This window comes from Eutrema salsugineum, unplaced genomic scaffold (assembly GCF_000478725.1).
Source record: "Eutrema salsugineum unplaced genomic scaffold, Eutsalg1_0 scaffold_13, whole genome shotgun sequence".
In the NCBI taxonomy this organism is placed as follows: domain Eukaryota; kingdom Viridiplantae; phylum Streptophyta; class Magnoliopsida; order Brassicales; family Brassicaceae; genus Eutrema; species Eutrema salsugineum.
The window spans coordinates 6,861,641-6,875,965 of record NW_006256885.1 but is presented as its reverse complement, the minus strand read 5'-3'; the positions used below and the strand labels follow the sequence as shown (position 1 = coordinate 6,875,965).

General features: G+C 36.2%; 5 protein-coding genes across 6 annotated transcripts in view; 2 read left to right on the top strand and 3 right to left on the bottom strand.

The window, feature by feature from the left end:
• The window catches only part of LOC18024746 (TBC1 domain family member 2B), a 3,190-nt gene extending 778 nt beyond the window's left edge, over positions 1-2,412 (bottom strand). Inside the window, 5 exon segments of the mRNA XM_006407721.2 lie at positions 22-115; positions 243-421; positions 494-610; positions 1,317-1,944; positions 2,021-2,412. Coding sequence (XP_006407784.2) covers positions 22-115; positions 243-421; positions 494-610; positions 1,317-1,808 — 882 coding nt within the window. The 5' untranslated portion in view covers positions 1,809-1,944; positions 2,021-2,412.
• A 2,591-nt stretch (positions 2,413-5,003) lies between these two features.
• LOC18024747 (O-fucosyltransferase 24) lies at positions 5,004-7,259 on the top strand. The gene is made up of 6 exons (XM_006407719.2): positions 5,004-5,725; positions 5,842-6,010; positions 6,106-6,195; positions 6,276-6,559; positions 6,635-6,893; positions 6,991-7,259. Exons 1-6 carry the CDS (start codon positions 5,004-5,006, stop codon positions 7,222-7,224), a joined length of 1,758 nt encoding a protein of 585 aa, XP_006407782.1. The 3' UTR covers positions 7,225-7,259.
• A 5-nt stretch (positions 7,260-7,264) lies between these two features.
• LOC18024745 (reactive oxygen species modulator 1) lies at positions 7,265-8,576 on the bottom strand. The gene is made up of 3 exons (XM_006407720.2): positions 8,345-8,576; positions 8,073-8,110; positions 7,265-7,664 (listed from the first exon to the last, which is right to left on the bottom strand). Exons 1-3 carry the CDS (start codon positions 8,415-8,417, stop codon positions 7,551-7,553), a joined length of 225 nt encoding a protein of 74 aa, XP_006407783.1. The 5' UTR covers positions 8,418-8,576; the 3' UTR covers positions 7,265-7,550.
• A 604-nt stretch (positions 8,577-9,180) lies between these two features.
• Positions 9,181-11,299, bottom strand: LOC18024744 (eukaryotic translation initiation factor 2 subunit beta). Its single transcript, XM_024159860.1, has 9 exons — positions 11,267-11,299; positions 11,040-11,148; positions 10,883-10,935; positions 10,714-10,771; positions 10,519-10,613; positions 10,191-10,336; positions 9,939-10,081; positions 9,752-9,837; positions 9,181-9,252 (listed from the first exon to the last, which is right to left on the bottom strand). The coding sequence occupies exons 1-9, from the start codon at positions 11,297-11,299 to the stop codon at positions 9,181-9,183; spliced, it is 795 nt and encodes a 264-aa protein (XP_024015628.1).
• A 609-nt stretch (positions 11,300-11,908) lies between these two features.
• LOC18024743 (methyl-CpG-binding domain protein 4-like protein) lies at positions 11,909-13,771 on the top strand. 2 transcript variants are annotated; one of them, XM_006407717.2, is made up of 3 exons: positions 11,909-13,064; positions 13,248-13,444; positions 13,531-13,771. In XM_006407717.2, exons 1-3 carry the CDS (start codon positions 12,006-12,008, stop codon positions 13,643-13,645), a joined length of 1,371 nt encoding a protein of 456 aa, XP_006407780.1. In that variant the 5' UTR covers positions 11,909-12,005; the 3' UTR covers positions 13,646-13,771. The 2 variants fall into 2 exon arrangements, with proteins under 2 accessions (XP_006407780.1, XP_024015197.1); XM_024159429.1 differs by having other exon boundaries at positions 13,516-13,771.
• The last annotated feature ends 554 nt before the right edge of the window (positions 13,772-14,325 follow it).

Below are 14,325 nucleotides of genomic sequence, written 5' to 3'. Positions count from 1 at the left end.
GTGTTTGTTTCTTTCAAGAACCTCGGAAGGAAAGCTTTTTGAGAAGAGGCAAAGAAACCACTCGGTGGCTACAAGGGAAACATCAAAGCCCATATCGTCAAGATGAGTAGCTATTCTGCAAAAATATGTAATGTTTCTTTCAGTGAGTGATTTTCGTGATCAAAACAGCAAGATAATCCAAGAATTTGATCAACTACTGAAGCTCAGAGACCAAGAGCTAAGTAAGATAAAGAAAGACATACCGAGGGCACTTTTGCGCAAGCAAATCTTTGAAAACCCGCTGCTCAACATGGCATCCAGACAAGTTGGTTGTGTAGCAGTCACGGACTAATACGTTTTCCAAAAGAACTGCGAGCATCCAGAATGCGTCTTCTTCTGTCTTCATCACAAGCAATAGTAACGCTGCAACGTAATTTAGGCCCTGCACACAAAAACGGCATTTATTAAGATGAAAACTCTTTTTGAATAGAGAAAATGAAGAATGGGAATGTACCTGACAATAGCCAACATCAGAATCGCGAAAGGAATACCCAACAAGCACACGTCGTAGTGCAGCATGACCCTCTGGAGTGTCCAACCATGGATGGCCTGGGAAAGTCCGTGGCAGATCCTGCAAGAGTAGAGACACAATGTCAAAGGCGAATGATGAGAAAGTTCCGAGGAGGTTGCACAATAAGATAATGCAATCAACTTATCATAGCACAGTCTCGAATGACCATCAATCAAACATTAACAGCAGATGAAAGGCTCTGCTATAAGTTGCCTGAACACAAGAATGAACAACGGATCTAGAACAATCCTAAAGCATAGGATTCAATTGAAATATTTGGAAATGGAACCGCACTTTTTGGTTTTCTGCAGCCAACAAAAATCTTAAATTATTGAAAAAATACTATCTGAGAGGCACAATGTCAAGATCAGAGTAATGAAATCAACTATTCATAACACATAACATATCAAGCAGTCATCTATAACCATCATACAATAGTAGTAGTAAGTAGAAGAGATAGGCTTTGATAGAGTTTTCAAAAGTAGGCTTTAGTTACTTCGCCTCAACACAAGAATGAACAATAGATAGATCCACACCAACAGACCAAATCAATTCTAACACAAAGGATCAGCCAAAATCAAATCCAAAATTCCCTGAAAATACTAAGAGTTCTGTGAAGAACAACAAACCCAATTAAACCTTAAATCAACAGATCAGTCAAGGACTTATAAACACAAACAGGAAAATGATAATTCATCGCTTTCCTTGGAAGAAGAAGAAGTTAAGAAAAACAAAAAATTGAGACTTTGGATAAGATCAAACTCACATGATCGATCTGCCGAGTTGCTGGCGTGACCTTTCCGTCGACGGCCTTGCTCAAGTCACTGTAATAACTATCCGGCACGGTGGACTTCTTTTTGGCGGCACCGGAGAGAGAAAACCAGACCTTTGGCCTGAGAACCGGCGGGATCCCTTTCCTAATCAGCCTCTTCAAGGTGATTGCATTCGTCAAGGTCGAGATCTTGAGAGATGTTTTCAAGGCGATTCCGTCACCGATCAAGAGAATCTCCGGCTGAAGATACCAGTTAGCTCCTTTGCTAGCTTCCAAAGCCCACCAGACTCTCCCTTGATTCCTAACTTTCTCCCTCACTTCGTTCAACACGTTCACGTCGTCGACATTTCCTTCCACCGTGAATCCGTACAAGTCCTGGAATTTGACGACGATGTTGGCTCGTCTCGCGTGGATGCTCGGACGGAGAATCGGAATCTGAGATTGCAGCTCCATGGTTAAATCCCTTCTGCTTTGGATCCCAAACATCCTCGGATTTTCTTGGGGCTTTTTGTCTAAATTGCAAATGTTCTCCAGATTTATCTTCTTCCTTTTCTCGGGGTATTTCGTCAATTTCGGACTAAGCACGAGCACGGAAGCATGACACCGTCAAAAACAAACGAGGCTGCTACAAAGAAAAAAAAAAATCAAGTTCCTTTCTTGAATTAAAAAAAGAGCTAAAATCTTATCAAAATTGCAACCTTTCAATATTTTAATGTTGTCACGTTCTGCAAACGCTATCGCCTTGAAGCTCTTCTTTTTCTCCTAGAATCTTCTCCTCTACGCAGTCAAATAAATTCGAGTTCTTTTTTTTGTAAATTAAAAATCCAGAAACGGAAAAAAGGAAGCCAAGAACAATTTTTTTTTTGTCTCTCTCTCTCTCTCTCGTGTGAGGAACAAATGACACTAAAAATGGAAAAGAGAGAATAAAAACACCCGTAAATAAATAGTTTCTAGGTGAAGAAAAGGAAAATTATTAACTGAAAGAAATGAAAAATCCAGAGGAGCGTTGAATTGAATCCCGCGTCTCTCGGTGTCGAAAAGAGAAGAGAGAATGATTGAGAAAAGTTGGAGGAGGAGAGATGGATGTACGAAAGGGAGAGATTATCTCGAGATAGACTTGGGGTTGAATCGTGACCCTCGAATTTTTATGGGGTTATTTTATAATTTCTTGAAGATAATGATTTTGGGACGTTGGAGACTGGATTAGTAGGAAGATTAGTGACTCTTTTTTTTGAATCATTGTTATAGCGAGAATATGATTTTCTCCTTCTTTTTGGTAAATGACTATATGCCCCTGAGTGTCTGCATTGCGTCTGTCATTTTCCGAGGACAATTGTGTAATAGAGGATGTGTGTAATGAATTCTCTTAACACTAGAAATAAAGAAATAAAGAAGGAAGGAAGAATTGGATTGTCTAGATTTGAATTAGAAATATAAAATCTCATGCCTGATCTTTAAGTATTTATCTCTAATTCAAAGTTAATTGGTGGTAATCAATGCAATAAACAATGTCTTTTTATATACTTTAATTGATTTTATGTTACTTTTAGAGTGCATAAATCTAAACTTAGAACTGAATTATAAACAAAAGCGAGAAAAATAAGATCACTTAAATCAGGTTAAGTTATAAAATTTACAAATGTAAGTTTAAATCAGTTAACTATTTTAACTAATTTGATTAAAGTTTCTGTGGTTGAACCCCCTAAACCTGAGTTCGTTTTCACATGGTGTTAATTGACACCCTTAAAAACATTTTTTGGGTCTGCCATTGTTTATAAACCTATATACTAGATTAAAGGCAGAATATGAATGTTAAAAAATAGAGAATTTTATTATATTTAAGATTAAATTAGATAAATTAGAATTTAAACTGCATAAAACAAAAGATGATATCTAAATTACATAATATGTATTCTGAAATGTGTAAACTAGATAACAAATTCTAAAAATGGTAGAACTTAATTTTATTTTGAATTGGTAAAATATATTATAAATTATAAAAGACGTAAAATCTAAATCGTGTAGGTAGAAAATAAACTCTAAACTACATAATACATATTCTGAATTGCATAAATTACAAATTCTAAGAAAACGTAGAACTTATAGATTCTAAAAAATATAAAATTTGAATTGCGTAAGAGTTGGATCATATATCAAAAAATTTAACCTGCTTCAGTTATTACCCAAAAAAAATCTGAATTTAAAAAACTGATGGAAATAACAAATGTTTTGATCCTATATTTTTAATCAGGACAAATCTAAACCTAATATAAATTAGATTCAAATTTTAATTTTAATTTAGAGCCGTGCCGTGCGTTTAAAAAATCTTAAAACTTAGAGAATGTGAAAACGTGCTGAAGTGCCATATAGTAGCCTATACTTAAAACAGTTAAGGTGTTTATATGATAGGGACACGTACATTTCTTACGATAAAAATCAATAGAGTATTGGAACCTATTGGATCTTACTCTCTCATCAGGAAAGAAAAAATGGTATCCCATAATGGGATCATATTCTCTCATTTATTTATCAGATTTGCTTAAAAATACGTGAGTACACGACTCCACTAAGTCACTAACCTTCATAACTTTGCGTTTCAAAAGTCTAACCACTCTGAATCCTGCCAGTTCGTTCTAACAATATAATATGTCCTTTTTTGTAATTTTGTAAATAAAACCATCTGAGTGAAATGCAAACTATATACATAGTGAGTTACTTATCAAACTATATATAAATTTCAGCACTACGTATAATAAAAAGAAGTTAGTTCTTCACTACGTCATTTCTTAAAATCCACGCATGAGTGGGATGAATTAGATTCGCCGGTAAGACGCAACACAACCTCACCATTACTTAAAAAAATTGGATAATGCCTCTCTTAATAATTTGAGTCTGAAGATTAACATTACTAGCTAGTCCAATTGAACATATGTCTCAAATAAACGCTAGTCAATTTTGTGTGTTTGATTTACGGAGAAATTTGGAACAAGAAAAGAAAATAACAGAGCTTGAAACTAAATTAAAAATAAACAGAAAGAAGAATTTGGATGGCACGATCCTCTCTCTGTTTCTGAATGATCCATTCCAAATTACCAAATAGAGCAACTTGATATGTTATATCGTTGTAATTTGAGAGCTTACAACTCTTATATCGTTGTAACGACTTCCTCGAATTACCACTTTTCCACTGGATCACACGCAAGTTCACTCTTGGGCCTATAACAACCTTTTGTTCCTCGGCCCAGAATATCAACACACATTAATGATTAATCCGGTCAGTTTCATCTGGTTAGATGCCAAACCAGAAATTAAATAATTGAACCAAGAACCAATTTCACACCTAATAACACGTTTCTTTCTGAACATTTTGGAAATTATTTAGTCAATTGATATATTTAAATGTTCCGTGTGCTGTTGGGTGCATTTTTTGAAATTGACCCTTATAAATCACCAAAATATTCTCTCCAACTAACTTAGAATATTGAACTAATAGCACCAGTTTTTAAATGACATGAGAATCTTCTTGGAAACGAACTCCCCCAGAAGATTACTACAACACAGTGTATCTGTTTTGTAAGAAGATGTAGTGTACCCCACAAACATCTGTGTTCCCGCCGTAACCAGTTTCCTCGCAAAGCCCTCATTTTTTGGTTTCAAAGGAATCATCTGTTTAAATTTGTGATGGGAATATGGAAAAAGAAAAGCAGTCACAAGAACAAAGTTTGCTACATTTCAGTTCCAGCTCAGATCATAAATTCAGTTTCCTCATCGTCTCTACACTCTTTTCTCGATTTTCCGGATGATAAATCTTCAAAGAAGAACACAAGCAAATTCCTCAATCTCAAAAAAAATTTCATCAGAAACCCAAAGCTCTGGGCTTTTTCCCTCTTTTCACTTTCTGTTTTGGGGATTTTATTAAGACTTGGATTTTGTGGATACCCACATCACGAAAGTCAACTTCAGAGCTCGGATTCAAATGGGTCTCCTAAATCTAATCTGGGTTTTGAGTATACCCGATCAAACACTGAGATGTCGAGGGCCAAGGATCGATCTTTAGATAGGATTCCAAAATCAGCAGTGGGTGTGGAGAGAAATGAGACATTTGGTGGTGAAGCAAAGTTGATCACCCATAATGGAGATGGACATGAGTGGGATGATGAAAATGATTTCTGGAAACAGCCTGATGGATTAGGCTACAAGCCATGCTTGGATTTCAGCACTGAATACAGGAGAGAGAGTAAGAAGATTGGTAGGGAGAGGAGAAAGTATCTGATGGTGGTCGTCTCTGGTGGGATGAATCAGCAGAAGAATCAAATTGTGGACGCAGTTGTCATTGCGAGGATCCTAGGTGCTGTTCTTGTCGTCCCTATATTGCAAATCAATCTCATTTGGGGTGACGAGAGGTAAATAGAACCAAAACAATTTGATAATATGGATCTAGCTCGATCTATAGAATGTTAATTTATCTTCATCCATCATCTTGAATGTTTTTTTTTTTTTTTGTTTTTTTCCTTTGCAGTGAATTCTCAGATATCTTTGATTTAGAGCGATTCAAGAATGTTCTAGCAAATGATGTGAAGATTGTTTCGATGCTGCCTGCAAGTAAACTAATGACTAGACCATCAGAAGATGGTGGTATGGCCTTTAATGCATCCCCTCAATGGATCCGTTCGCACTATCTAAAGCGAGTAAGATCATTCAACATCTTTTGATCAATCTAAGTGATGGAAAATGAGAAATAATGTTCAATGATTTTGATTCTCCTTAATGGTGTTTCCTGCAGTTCAACAAGGACGGAGTTCTGGTTTTGAGGAGGCTTGATTCAAGATTGTCTAAAGACTTACCCTCTGATCTCCAGAAGCTCCGTTGTAAGGTATGTTTCTGACTCGAAAGCAAAAAGTGTTTTAGTTTTTTTTTGTCCCAATTTAACATAAAAAAAATGTTGTGTTTCAGGTAGCATTTGAAGCTCTGAAGTTCTCGCCACGGGTTATGGAGATAGGGAAGAAGCTTGCAGAGAGGATGAGGAGCAAAGGGCCTTACATTGCGCTTCATCTTCGAATGGAGAAAGATGTGTGGGTGAGAACGGGCTGCCTTTCTGGTTTGAGCTCAAAGTATGATGAGATTGCAAAAACAGAAAGGATTAAGCGGCCTGAGCTCTTAACAGCTAAGTCTACTATGACATCTAATGAGAGGAAACTTGCCGGTCTCTGTCCATTAAATGCCAAGGAAGTGACTAGGTAATGACTTAGCTACTGGTTTTCTTGCAAGATCTTATGTGTTGAGAGAGATATTGGTTTACCTTTGTTTTTAAGGCTGCTTAGAGCACTTGGAGCACCGAGAGAAGCAAGGATCTATTGGGCGGGAGGGGAACCGCTTGGCGGAAAAGAAGCTTTGAAACCATTAACAAGTGAATTCCCACATCTTTACAACAAACACGATATTGCATTGCCCCTTGAACTCAAACCTTTCGCAAAACGAGCTTCGATAATGGCAGCAATCGACTACATCGTGTGTAAGGAGAGTGATGTGTTTATGGCATCTCATGGAGGGAACATGGGCCACGCGATTCAGGTTCACATTCCTAGGTCTCGGTTGTTTTAAAAGTCAATTTCTACGTTTGCATTTACACATTCATTAAGGTAAGTTGTTAAATTATTCATTCATTCAGGGTCACCGAGCTTATGAAGGACACAAGAAGCTTATAACACCAAACAAAAGACACATGCTCCCATACTTTTTGAACACATCAATGACTGAAACAGAGTTTAAGAAGATGATAAAGAAATTACACAGACAATCTCTAGGACAGCCAGAATTAAGGATTAGCAAAGCTGGAAGAGATGTTACAAAGTATCCTGTTCCTGAGTGTATGTGCAATAATCAATCCACTTCCACTACTTAAAGCTCTTTTTTTTTGCATATATGGTTTTGAGACAAAAAAATATGCTCTATTTAATACAGCTTTATTTTGAAACAGAACTCCTTGTAACATGGTCTTTTCATTAAAAAGATCATCTTAGGCAAAAAAAAAAAAAAGAAGAAGCTGTTACTGATCAAAACCCAAGAGATTGTGATTCACAAAGCGGACAGAAACATATGAGACGATTACTCAAATACTTATTGAACAAAAAGCTCAATGTCTTTTTAAAAAAAGAAACAAATCTCTCACCAGGAAACTCTGCAGGGCAATAAACTTAAAGCTTCTAGAGCTAAACCAATGTATGGGAATCAGTAAGATTTTCCACAGTGTATCAAACTGCCCGCACCTAGAAAAAGACCGAAAACTGCTGCGCTGCCCAAGGTTGTTTGCCCTATGAATCTAATCTTCATAAGCCCAGGAACCTGCAGAAATAAAGAAAAAGGAACAAATGATCATCAAGGAGCAATCCAAATCCAATATGGAATCCAAATATTATGTTAATTTTGACATAAGTATATATTGAGATTGTTTTCACAGTGGTTTACGCATAGTGACAAGAACATTACTAGTCTAGACATCTATCGTATCTAAGATTAAAATGCTATAACTTTCAGTTTTATCAAAGATCATAAACAACACAGCAAGTGCAATCATTACTGAAGGGCTTCACTGAAATGATGACAAATACATAAATACACAAGCCTATTAGAGTTAATGCTCAAAGTGAAGGCAGGTATTGTCCAGTGCGTTTTCGAAGAGTGAGTATGTTCCTATGCATAATCCGTCAGAAAGGACTGAACTTTACAAATTAGTAGTCGGAAATCTCTTACCTTGAATCTAATCGCCTCGTAAGTTCCATAGACAGCACCTGAACACACAAGATTTTGTCAACAAACAAGTAGAAATCTATCTATCTATCTATCTCAACACCAAAACTCGTGTGCAACAAAATTATACCCCAAATTTCTAAAATCGGATCATTCTTCGGATACATTTAAAGGCACTGTATATTCGAGATTGTCGCAGCCATTCGATAAACAAAGAAAAAGGGATTTAGGGTTTTTCCGAGTGGGCAATCAAATTGAAGGGAATGAAAGTTTACCTACAGCACCGCCTACTGCGCCGCCGACGGCAACTCCGGCAGTGATTCTGGCCAAACAACTATCTTTAGCCATCGTTCAACAGCTTAGGTTTTTTTCTTCTTCCTTTTTATTAAAAAAGATTTTGAGACAACTTTGTTGTGTGTTCTGTCGGGAAATTATTCATAAAATTTGAGGTTGACCTCGTCGATTTTTAATGTGTTTTTTTTTTCTTCTTCAAAGTTTTGCCTTGCACAATGGATCGGTTTTGCCTTTTGCAGCAAGGACAAGCCACACCGACCTAAACCAATCTAAACCGCTTCGAACCAAATCTGTAGAAGACGACGTCGTTGGTTTACAGCTTGACCCAAATTCATAGCCCGATCAACTTGACCGGATCATATCCAACCCGGCATTCATTTTGCGAATTTTTCTGTTCATTTCTTACTTCAATAATTTTCATTTGATTACCATCTCTGTTTTCTATAAGACAGAGAGAAATACAACAATATATTATCTACGTTTTTTTCTTGAGAAAAGGGTTTACATAAATCTTTGCATATTGATTGGACGTTTGGTGTGATATATACCTCCTATAAACGTTCACAGATAAAATAAAATTAGCAATTATTTCTCTAATTAAGTAAGAGATTGCAACAATTTGTACAAAATTCCTTATATTTTCAAAAAGTGTAACTCCATTATAGAAACGAAAAATCTTATTCACTCTTTCTCTGACAACTGGTTAGCATAACTGGAAATTTATTCATACAAAAACAAGTATCTGACAAATCAAATGCATTCGCAACTCCATAATGTAAATCTCTTCATAACAAAAAACGAAAACTACTCTTCTCACTTAAGTCTTCCTCTTACTAACACGAGCGACATATCCTTTGCTGACCTGTGTCACTGATCGTCCTGATCCACACTGCCAAAACAAAAATGAATCGATCGGTCATATTTCCAGATATATATATATAGTTGGATACAGATTTCTCAGAATATGGCAAAACTCAATTGGATAATTCTTTAGTTAGTATTAAGACAGTAATCACTCAACCAAAAGTATTGTATCACTATAATATCAGACAAAGCAGGCAAAATCATCAGTAGGTAAAAAGAAACAGCAATTATTAAACATAATGGTTTTTTAAAGGTATCAAGTGCAAGATAACAGAGAGCGTAGCCTCAGCATGGTTTAAGTATCCATTTCACTGCTAAAATCAAACAATGTAGGCAACTGGTTTAATTACCAGAGAGGCCCATCTAACAAATTTTAAACAAAAAAATCAAGTAAATTTGTTGGCTTGTTAATTCATGTTAAATCAATTTTGTTCAACAAAATGATGTAGCTAATAAGCGGTTTTCTCACTGAATCACGCAGTAAGCCAAAAAAAAAAAAATTGTGCAAGGCAAGAGAAGTTTACCTTTTCACATCTCACGAAGAAGAGACGATTCTCCTTTGAAAGAACCGTGTCTCCGCTCTTGCAACCAAGGCAAATGACGTAATCAGCTGGAAAATAACCACAATCAGGAACCGCAAAATAAGAAAGAAATAATCAACACAAGGATATGTTACTCCAAATCTTGAGATTAAAAGGAAACTATACTTACTGACATATCGCCGCAAAATAGCTTCAAAGTTCTTGGGCGCAAATCTCCCTTTGACAACCAACCTTTGCTGCCCATCAAGTGAACCAGTAGTACCCAACTCAGCAAGCAAGAAATTCATAACATGATCTGGTTGTCGATGCATCCTGAAAAAAAAATGCCAAATACAAACATCAAAAATCACTACGTTCTAGTAATTATAGTTATATATATAAAAAAAGTTTGAAAACGCAAGATATGGGATTTTGTTCATACGTCTTGCAAAGGTCCATAAAGTTGACAAAAACTGTCTTCTTTGTCCCCTCACGAAGAACTTGAGGAGGCCTCATTTTTGTACGACACCTATCTCCAGCAAGCTCCGGATTATTTTCACGCAGAATGTTATAGACCCTCCCAAGAATCTGCACAAGCATACATCTCCGATAAAAAAACAAAAAAGAACAAAAAAACAAGCAAGAAGGATGCGTTGACTTTAAGGAAATAATCCTCCAAAGCAATATAAATTTTAAATCCCAACTGTTTTAGAGTAACCAAAGATAATCAACTATGCTTGAATACAGAGGCTATCTATGATAATGTTTACCTCCTCATATAGGTAATATCTATCACTTCCTTCCCAGGGATAACGTTTCTGCTGCGGGATTACTCCTCCTCCCTCTTCCCCATCGTTACCATGCTCTGCAAGATCTTGTATGTAAGTAAGATACAACAAAATAGAAGCTGCATTAAGAAACTAGTAATTAGTAGCACAAAAAAATGGTAAGGAGTTTCAAACCACCATCCAAATCTTCTACAGCTTGATCAACACTTTCGTCATTCAGTGAGCTAGAATCAACCTAACCATTAAAAAAAAAAAAACCAATGTAAGGTGAGTCACTATCAATACACAAGTTTGAAGAAAACTAAAAGAAGTTAGGAAAAGCACTAATTTAGCCTTAAACGCTTACTGGCTTCTTCTTTTTCTTCAGTCCAGTAAATGCACTCCCGAGTCCGTCATTAACTGCTGAAAAATAAAATCAGATGAAGCATTTTAGAATAAACATAAATAGCATTGAGGGAAAAAAAAAGTTGTGCCGCAGCACATTGGAATCTTCTTCACTGTACTTGGCAAGAAATCAGCTTTCTCCATCTGTTGTGGTTCTGTGGTCTCCGCAAGATCCTGAAGAACAACTTTCTTCTTCTTTTTCTTTTTGGTTGGGTCAAAGGGTGCAAACTGACGTAAAAGAGCAATGAAAACAATCATAATTAGTAGAGATAATTAACACAAAGTGAAGGAAGAAAACAGATATCTATGAATATTTTAGGAAGATATAACAAAAAAAAAAACTTACTTCTTGCTGCATCTCGTTAATCACATCAGCCATGATTACTGCCAACCAAAAAAAAAAACATTCGAAAGCCAAATCAAATATATGATAATCAGAACATGTTTGGGTATGAACATCAGCAACAAATTAAGGCGGCAAACCGAAAACATTTAAAGTAAATATTGGAATTTTGAATTAAGAGTCGATCAAGGCTAAAATATTAGAGTTTATAAAAAAAATACAGGAGGGATTATATTCCGTCTAGGCTTAGGTGAAACTTTAACAATGCATTAGAACGGAGACGTTGTCTATCTCATTATTTCAGACCTCATCGATTCGAATTATAAAAAGGACTTACCGGAGAATGGATGCAATGCACGACGCAGATCAATCGAAAGAACAATAAAGACGGTGAAAGCTTTTTGTTTTTTGTTTTTGTTTTTGTTGAACTGCGTTCACCAGCCCTAACTTTTTATATAAGTTTGTTACAAATTACAATTAATTCCTTTTTCTTATAGGAGTATATGTTAAAATTAAGGGATATCTAAAGCGTATTTAATTATTTATATCACACGTGAGTCCTAAATAAAAAAGGAAAGAAACGTGAGTTAAAAAAAGAAGAACAGAACCGACCCAAAACCGTAATAATTGACAGAAGATGAAACATAGGCGAAGAAGAGAGCTCACGGGGTTTAGATTCTCTCTATTGCGCTTTTTTTTTTTTTTTTTGCTGAGATTGAGGAGGTTCTATGTGTAAATTGAGATGGTTCCTCCAGTAATTTATAAGTATCGGCGAAGGAGATATCGGAGACTTGGAAGGGACGATGATGGTTCGTTGATGAGGACTCCTCGGGTCTCACTTTACCATTCAAACGACAGATTCAACTCCAATACCATCGAAGTAAGTGATAATAGTCGCTCTTCTGGTTCATTTAGCGAGGATGGTGCTAGAATTCGAAATTTGGGTTGCGTTCACAGTGAGACTGAAACTAGACATGGTTCCTGTAGTTTGGTTCTTCAATGTAGAAACTTGGATGATTTGTTCGCTGGGTTCGCTTATAAAGGTGTGAGGAAGACAAGGAATGTATTTGGAAGTAAACCAAAGAGTACTCTTGATGATGATGACACCGTAAAGGAACAAGATTTTGATGATGACAGTGTTTTTGAATCTCACAGTGAAAGACAAGTTTGCAGTGAATTTCAGACTCAAGTAAGAAAAGTTTCTCCATACTTCCAAGGATCAACTGTTTCACAACAGCCCAAAGATGGGTGTGATTCTGATTGTGTTTCTTCTCAAAATGGAAGAAACTATAGGAAAGAATGTAGAAAAGTTCAAGCTAAAGTCCGAAGAGTTTCTCCATACTTCCAGGCATCAACCTTTTCACAATGTGACTCTGAAAGTGTTGCTTCTCAAAGTGGAAGAAAATATAGGAAAGAAAGCAGCAAACTTCAAGCTAAGGTCCCAAGAGTTTCACCATACTTCCAGGGATCAACTGTTTCAGAACAGCCAAACCCGTCAAGAGATTTGCGTCAGTATTTTAAGGTCGTGAAAGTTTCAAGATATTTCCATGACATGCCTGCGGATGGAACCCAAGTTAATGAACCACAAAAGGAGAGATCAAGAAGGATGAGGAAAACTCCTGTTGTGAGCCCTTCGCTCTCTCAATGTCAGAAGACCGATGAGGCATACCTGAGGAAAATGCCGGATAACACATGGGTGCCTCCACGATCTCCTTGTAACCTGCTTCAAGAAGATCATTGGCATGATCCATGGCGAGTACTGGTCATTTGTATGCTTCTCAACAAAACATCTGGTGCACAGGTTTGTCCTCATTCTTCTCCTTTTTTTTTCCATATCTTTGCTGACCTTATATAAATATAGTTTTGTTCAAGAGCATTTGAGACCAAATTAGTTCTTGAGAGAAGTCCAAACTTTGCTAGGAAGTAAGAAATCAGCTCATGTTGGATTTACTTGCTTCCTCATTTTAAAAAAACGTGATTGCAGACGCGGGGAGTGATATCAGACTTGTTTGTGCTGTGTCCTGATGCAAAGTCTGCAACAGAAGTTGAAGAAAAGGAGATTGAGTCTCTGATAAAACCTCTTGGATTACAGAAGAAGAGAGCCAAAATGATACAACGGTTTTCTCTGGAGTATCTTCAAGAGAGCTGGACTCATGTCACTCAACTGTATGGCGTTGGAAAGTAAGTCTTTGAATATCAAAAATCTGAATATCATTTTTTTCTGTTGACAGTTTTGTTGACGATGCTTATAGGAGAATTATTCACAGGTATGCAGCGGATGCGTATGCGATATTCTGTAATGGAAAGTGGGATTGTGTGAGACCTGCTGATCATATGCTAAATTATTACTGGGAATTCCTCAGGATTCGGTACAGGTTATGAGTGGGAAGATACAAGTATCTATTGTGCATATATTTCTTTGCTCTGTTTTTTTTTTTGTTGTTGTTGTAAATGAAAGAGATCTTGTATAGTTGTATTATGGTTTGTTTAATCTTAAATTATAATGTGTTTTGGTATCATCTATGGGTTTTTGTGTTTAATATTGTCAAACACCTAAGCTGGGGCATGAAAATTGAAGGTCAAAACTTAAAAAGCTATTCGACTTCCTCAAATAAAATAAAGTAAAATAACAGAATAGAATCAAGTTTGTTGTTGTTGAGACTTAAAGAGTTAGATTGGACACCAATTCGCGATATAATAATCAGAAGTTGTGGCAATTAGAGGCAACTACTACTATGAGCCAAATCAAAGGACATGTCTCATTAAAGAATTTAAGAAAGTTGAATATTTTTAATATTTGTATAAAAAAATCGAAAACACCAATAACAAACAACTTCTTCTCTTTTTTTTTGTCGTATATTTTACCAGAAAACGTAGCAAAAAAACTTTTTGCAGAGTGTGTATGCTAAACCGTAGTTTAGGCGTAGATTCAACACGATATATATATGAACGATCAAAATTGATGTGTTAAAAAGAAAATCCTTTTTCTTGATGAACAAAAATAATAAGGTGAATTTTGTGTTGATGAGTTTATTAGCACATGCAATCACAGACGTTAATTT

Coding starts and splice junctions, on each gene's coding strand:
- LOC18024743 (XM_024159429.1), top strand. CDS start 12,006: ATGGTTCCTCCAGTAATTTATAAGTATCGGCGAAGGAGATATCGGAGA. Junction 13,065..13,247: donor ACAAAACATCTGGTGCACAG/GTTTGTCCTCAT, acceptor ACGTGATTGCAG/ACGCGGGGAGTGATATCAGA. Junction 13,445..13,515: donor CAACTGTATGGCGTTGGAAA/GTAAGTCTTTGA, acceptor CGATGCTTATAG/GAGAATTATTCACAGGTATG.
- LOC18024744 (XM_024159860.1), bottom strand. CDS start 11,299: ATGGCTGATGTGATTAACGAGATGCAGCAAGAA. Junction 9,838..9,938: donor TATTTTGCGGCGATATGTCA/GTAAGTATAGTT, acceptor GTTATTTTCCAG/CTGATTACGTCATTTGCCTT. Junction 9,253..9,751: donor TCTTCGTGAGATGTGAAAAG/GTAAACTTCTCT, acceptor TTGTTTTGGCAG/TGTGGATCAGGACGATCAGT.
- LOC18024745 (XM_006407720.2), bottom strand. CDS start 8,417: ATGGCTAAAGATAGTTGTTTGGCCAGAATCACTGCCGGAGTTGCCGTC. Junction 8,111..8,344: donor CGCAGTAGGCGGTGCTGTAG/GTAAACTTTCAT, acceptor TTGTGTGTTCAG/GTGCTGTCTATGGAACTTAC. Junction 7,665..8,072: donor ACGAGGCGATTAGATTCAAG/GTAAGAGATTTC, acceptor TTATTTCTGCAG/GTTCCTGGGCTTATGAAGAT.
- LOC18024747 (XM_006407719.2), top strand. CDS start 5,004: ATGGGAATATGGAAAAAGAAAAGCAGTCACAAGAACAAAGTTTGCTAC. Junction 6,011..6,105: donor GTTCGCACTATCTAAAGCGA/GTAAGATCATTC, acceptor TGTTTCCTGCAG/TTCAACAAGGACGGAGTTCT. Junction 6,894..6,990: donor ACATGGGCCACGCGATTCAG/GTTCACATTCCT, acceptor TCATTCATTCAG/GGTCACCGAGCTTATGAAGG.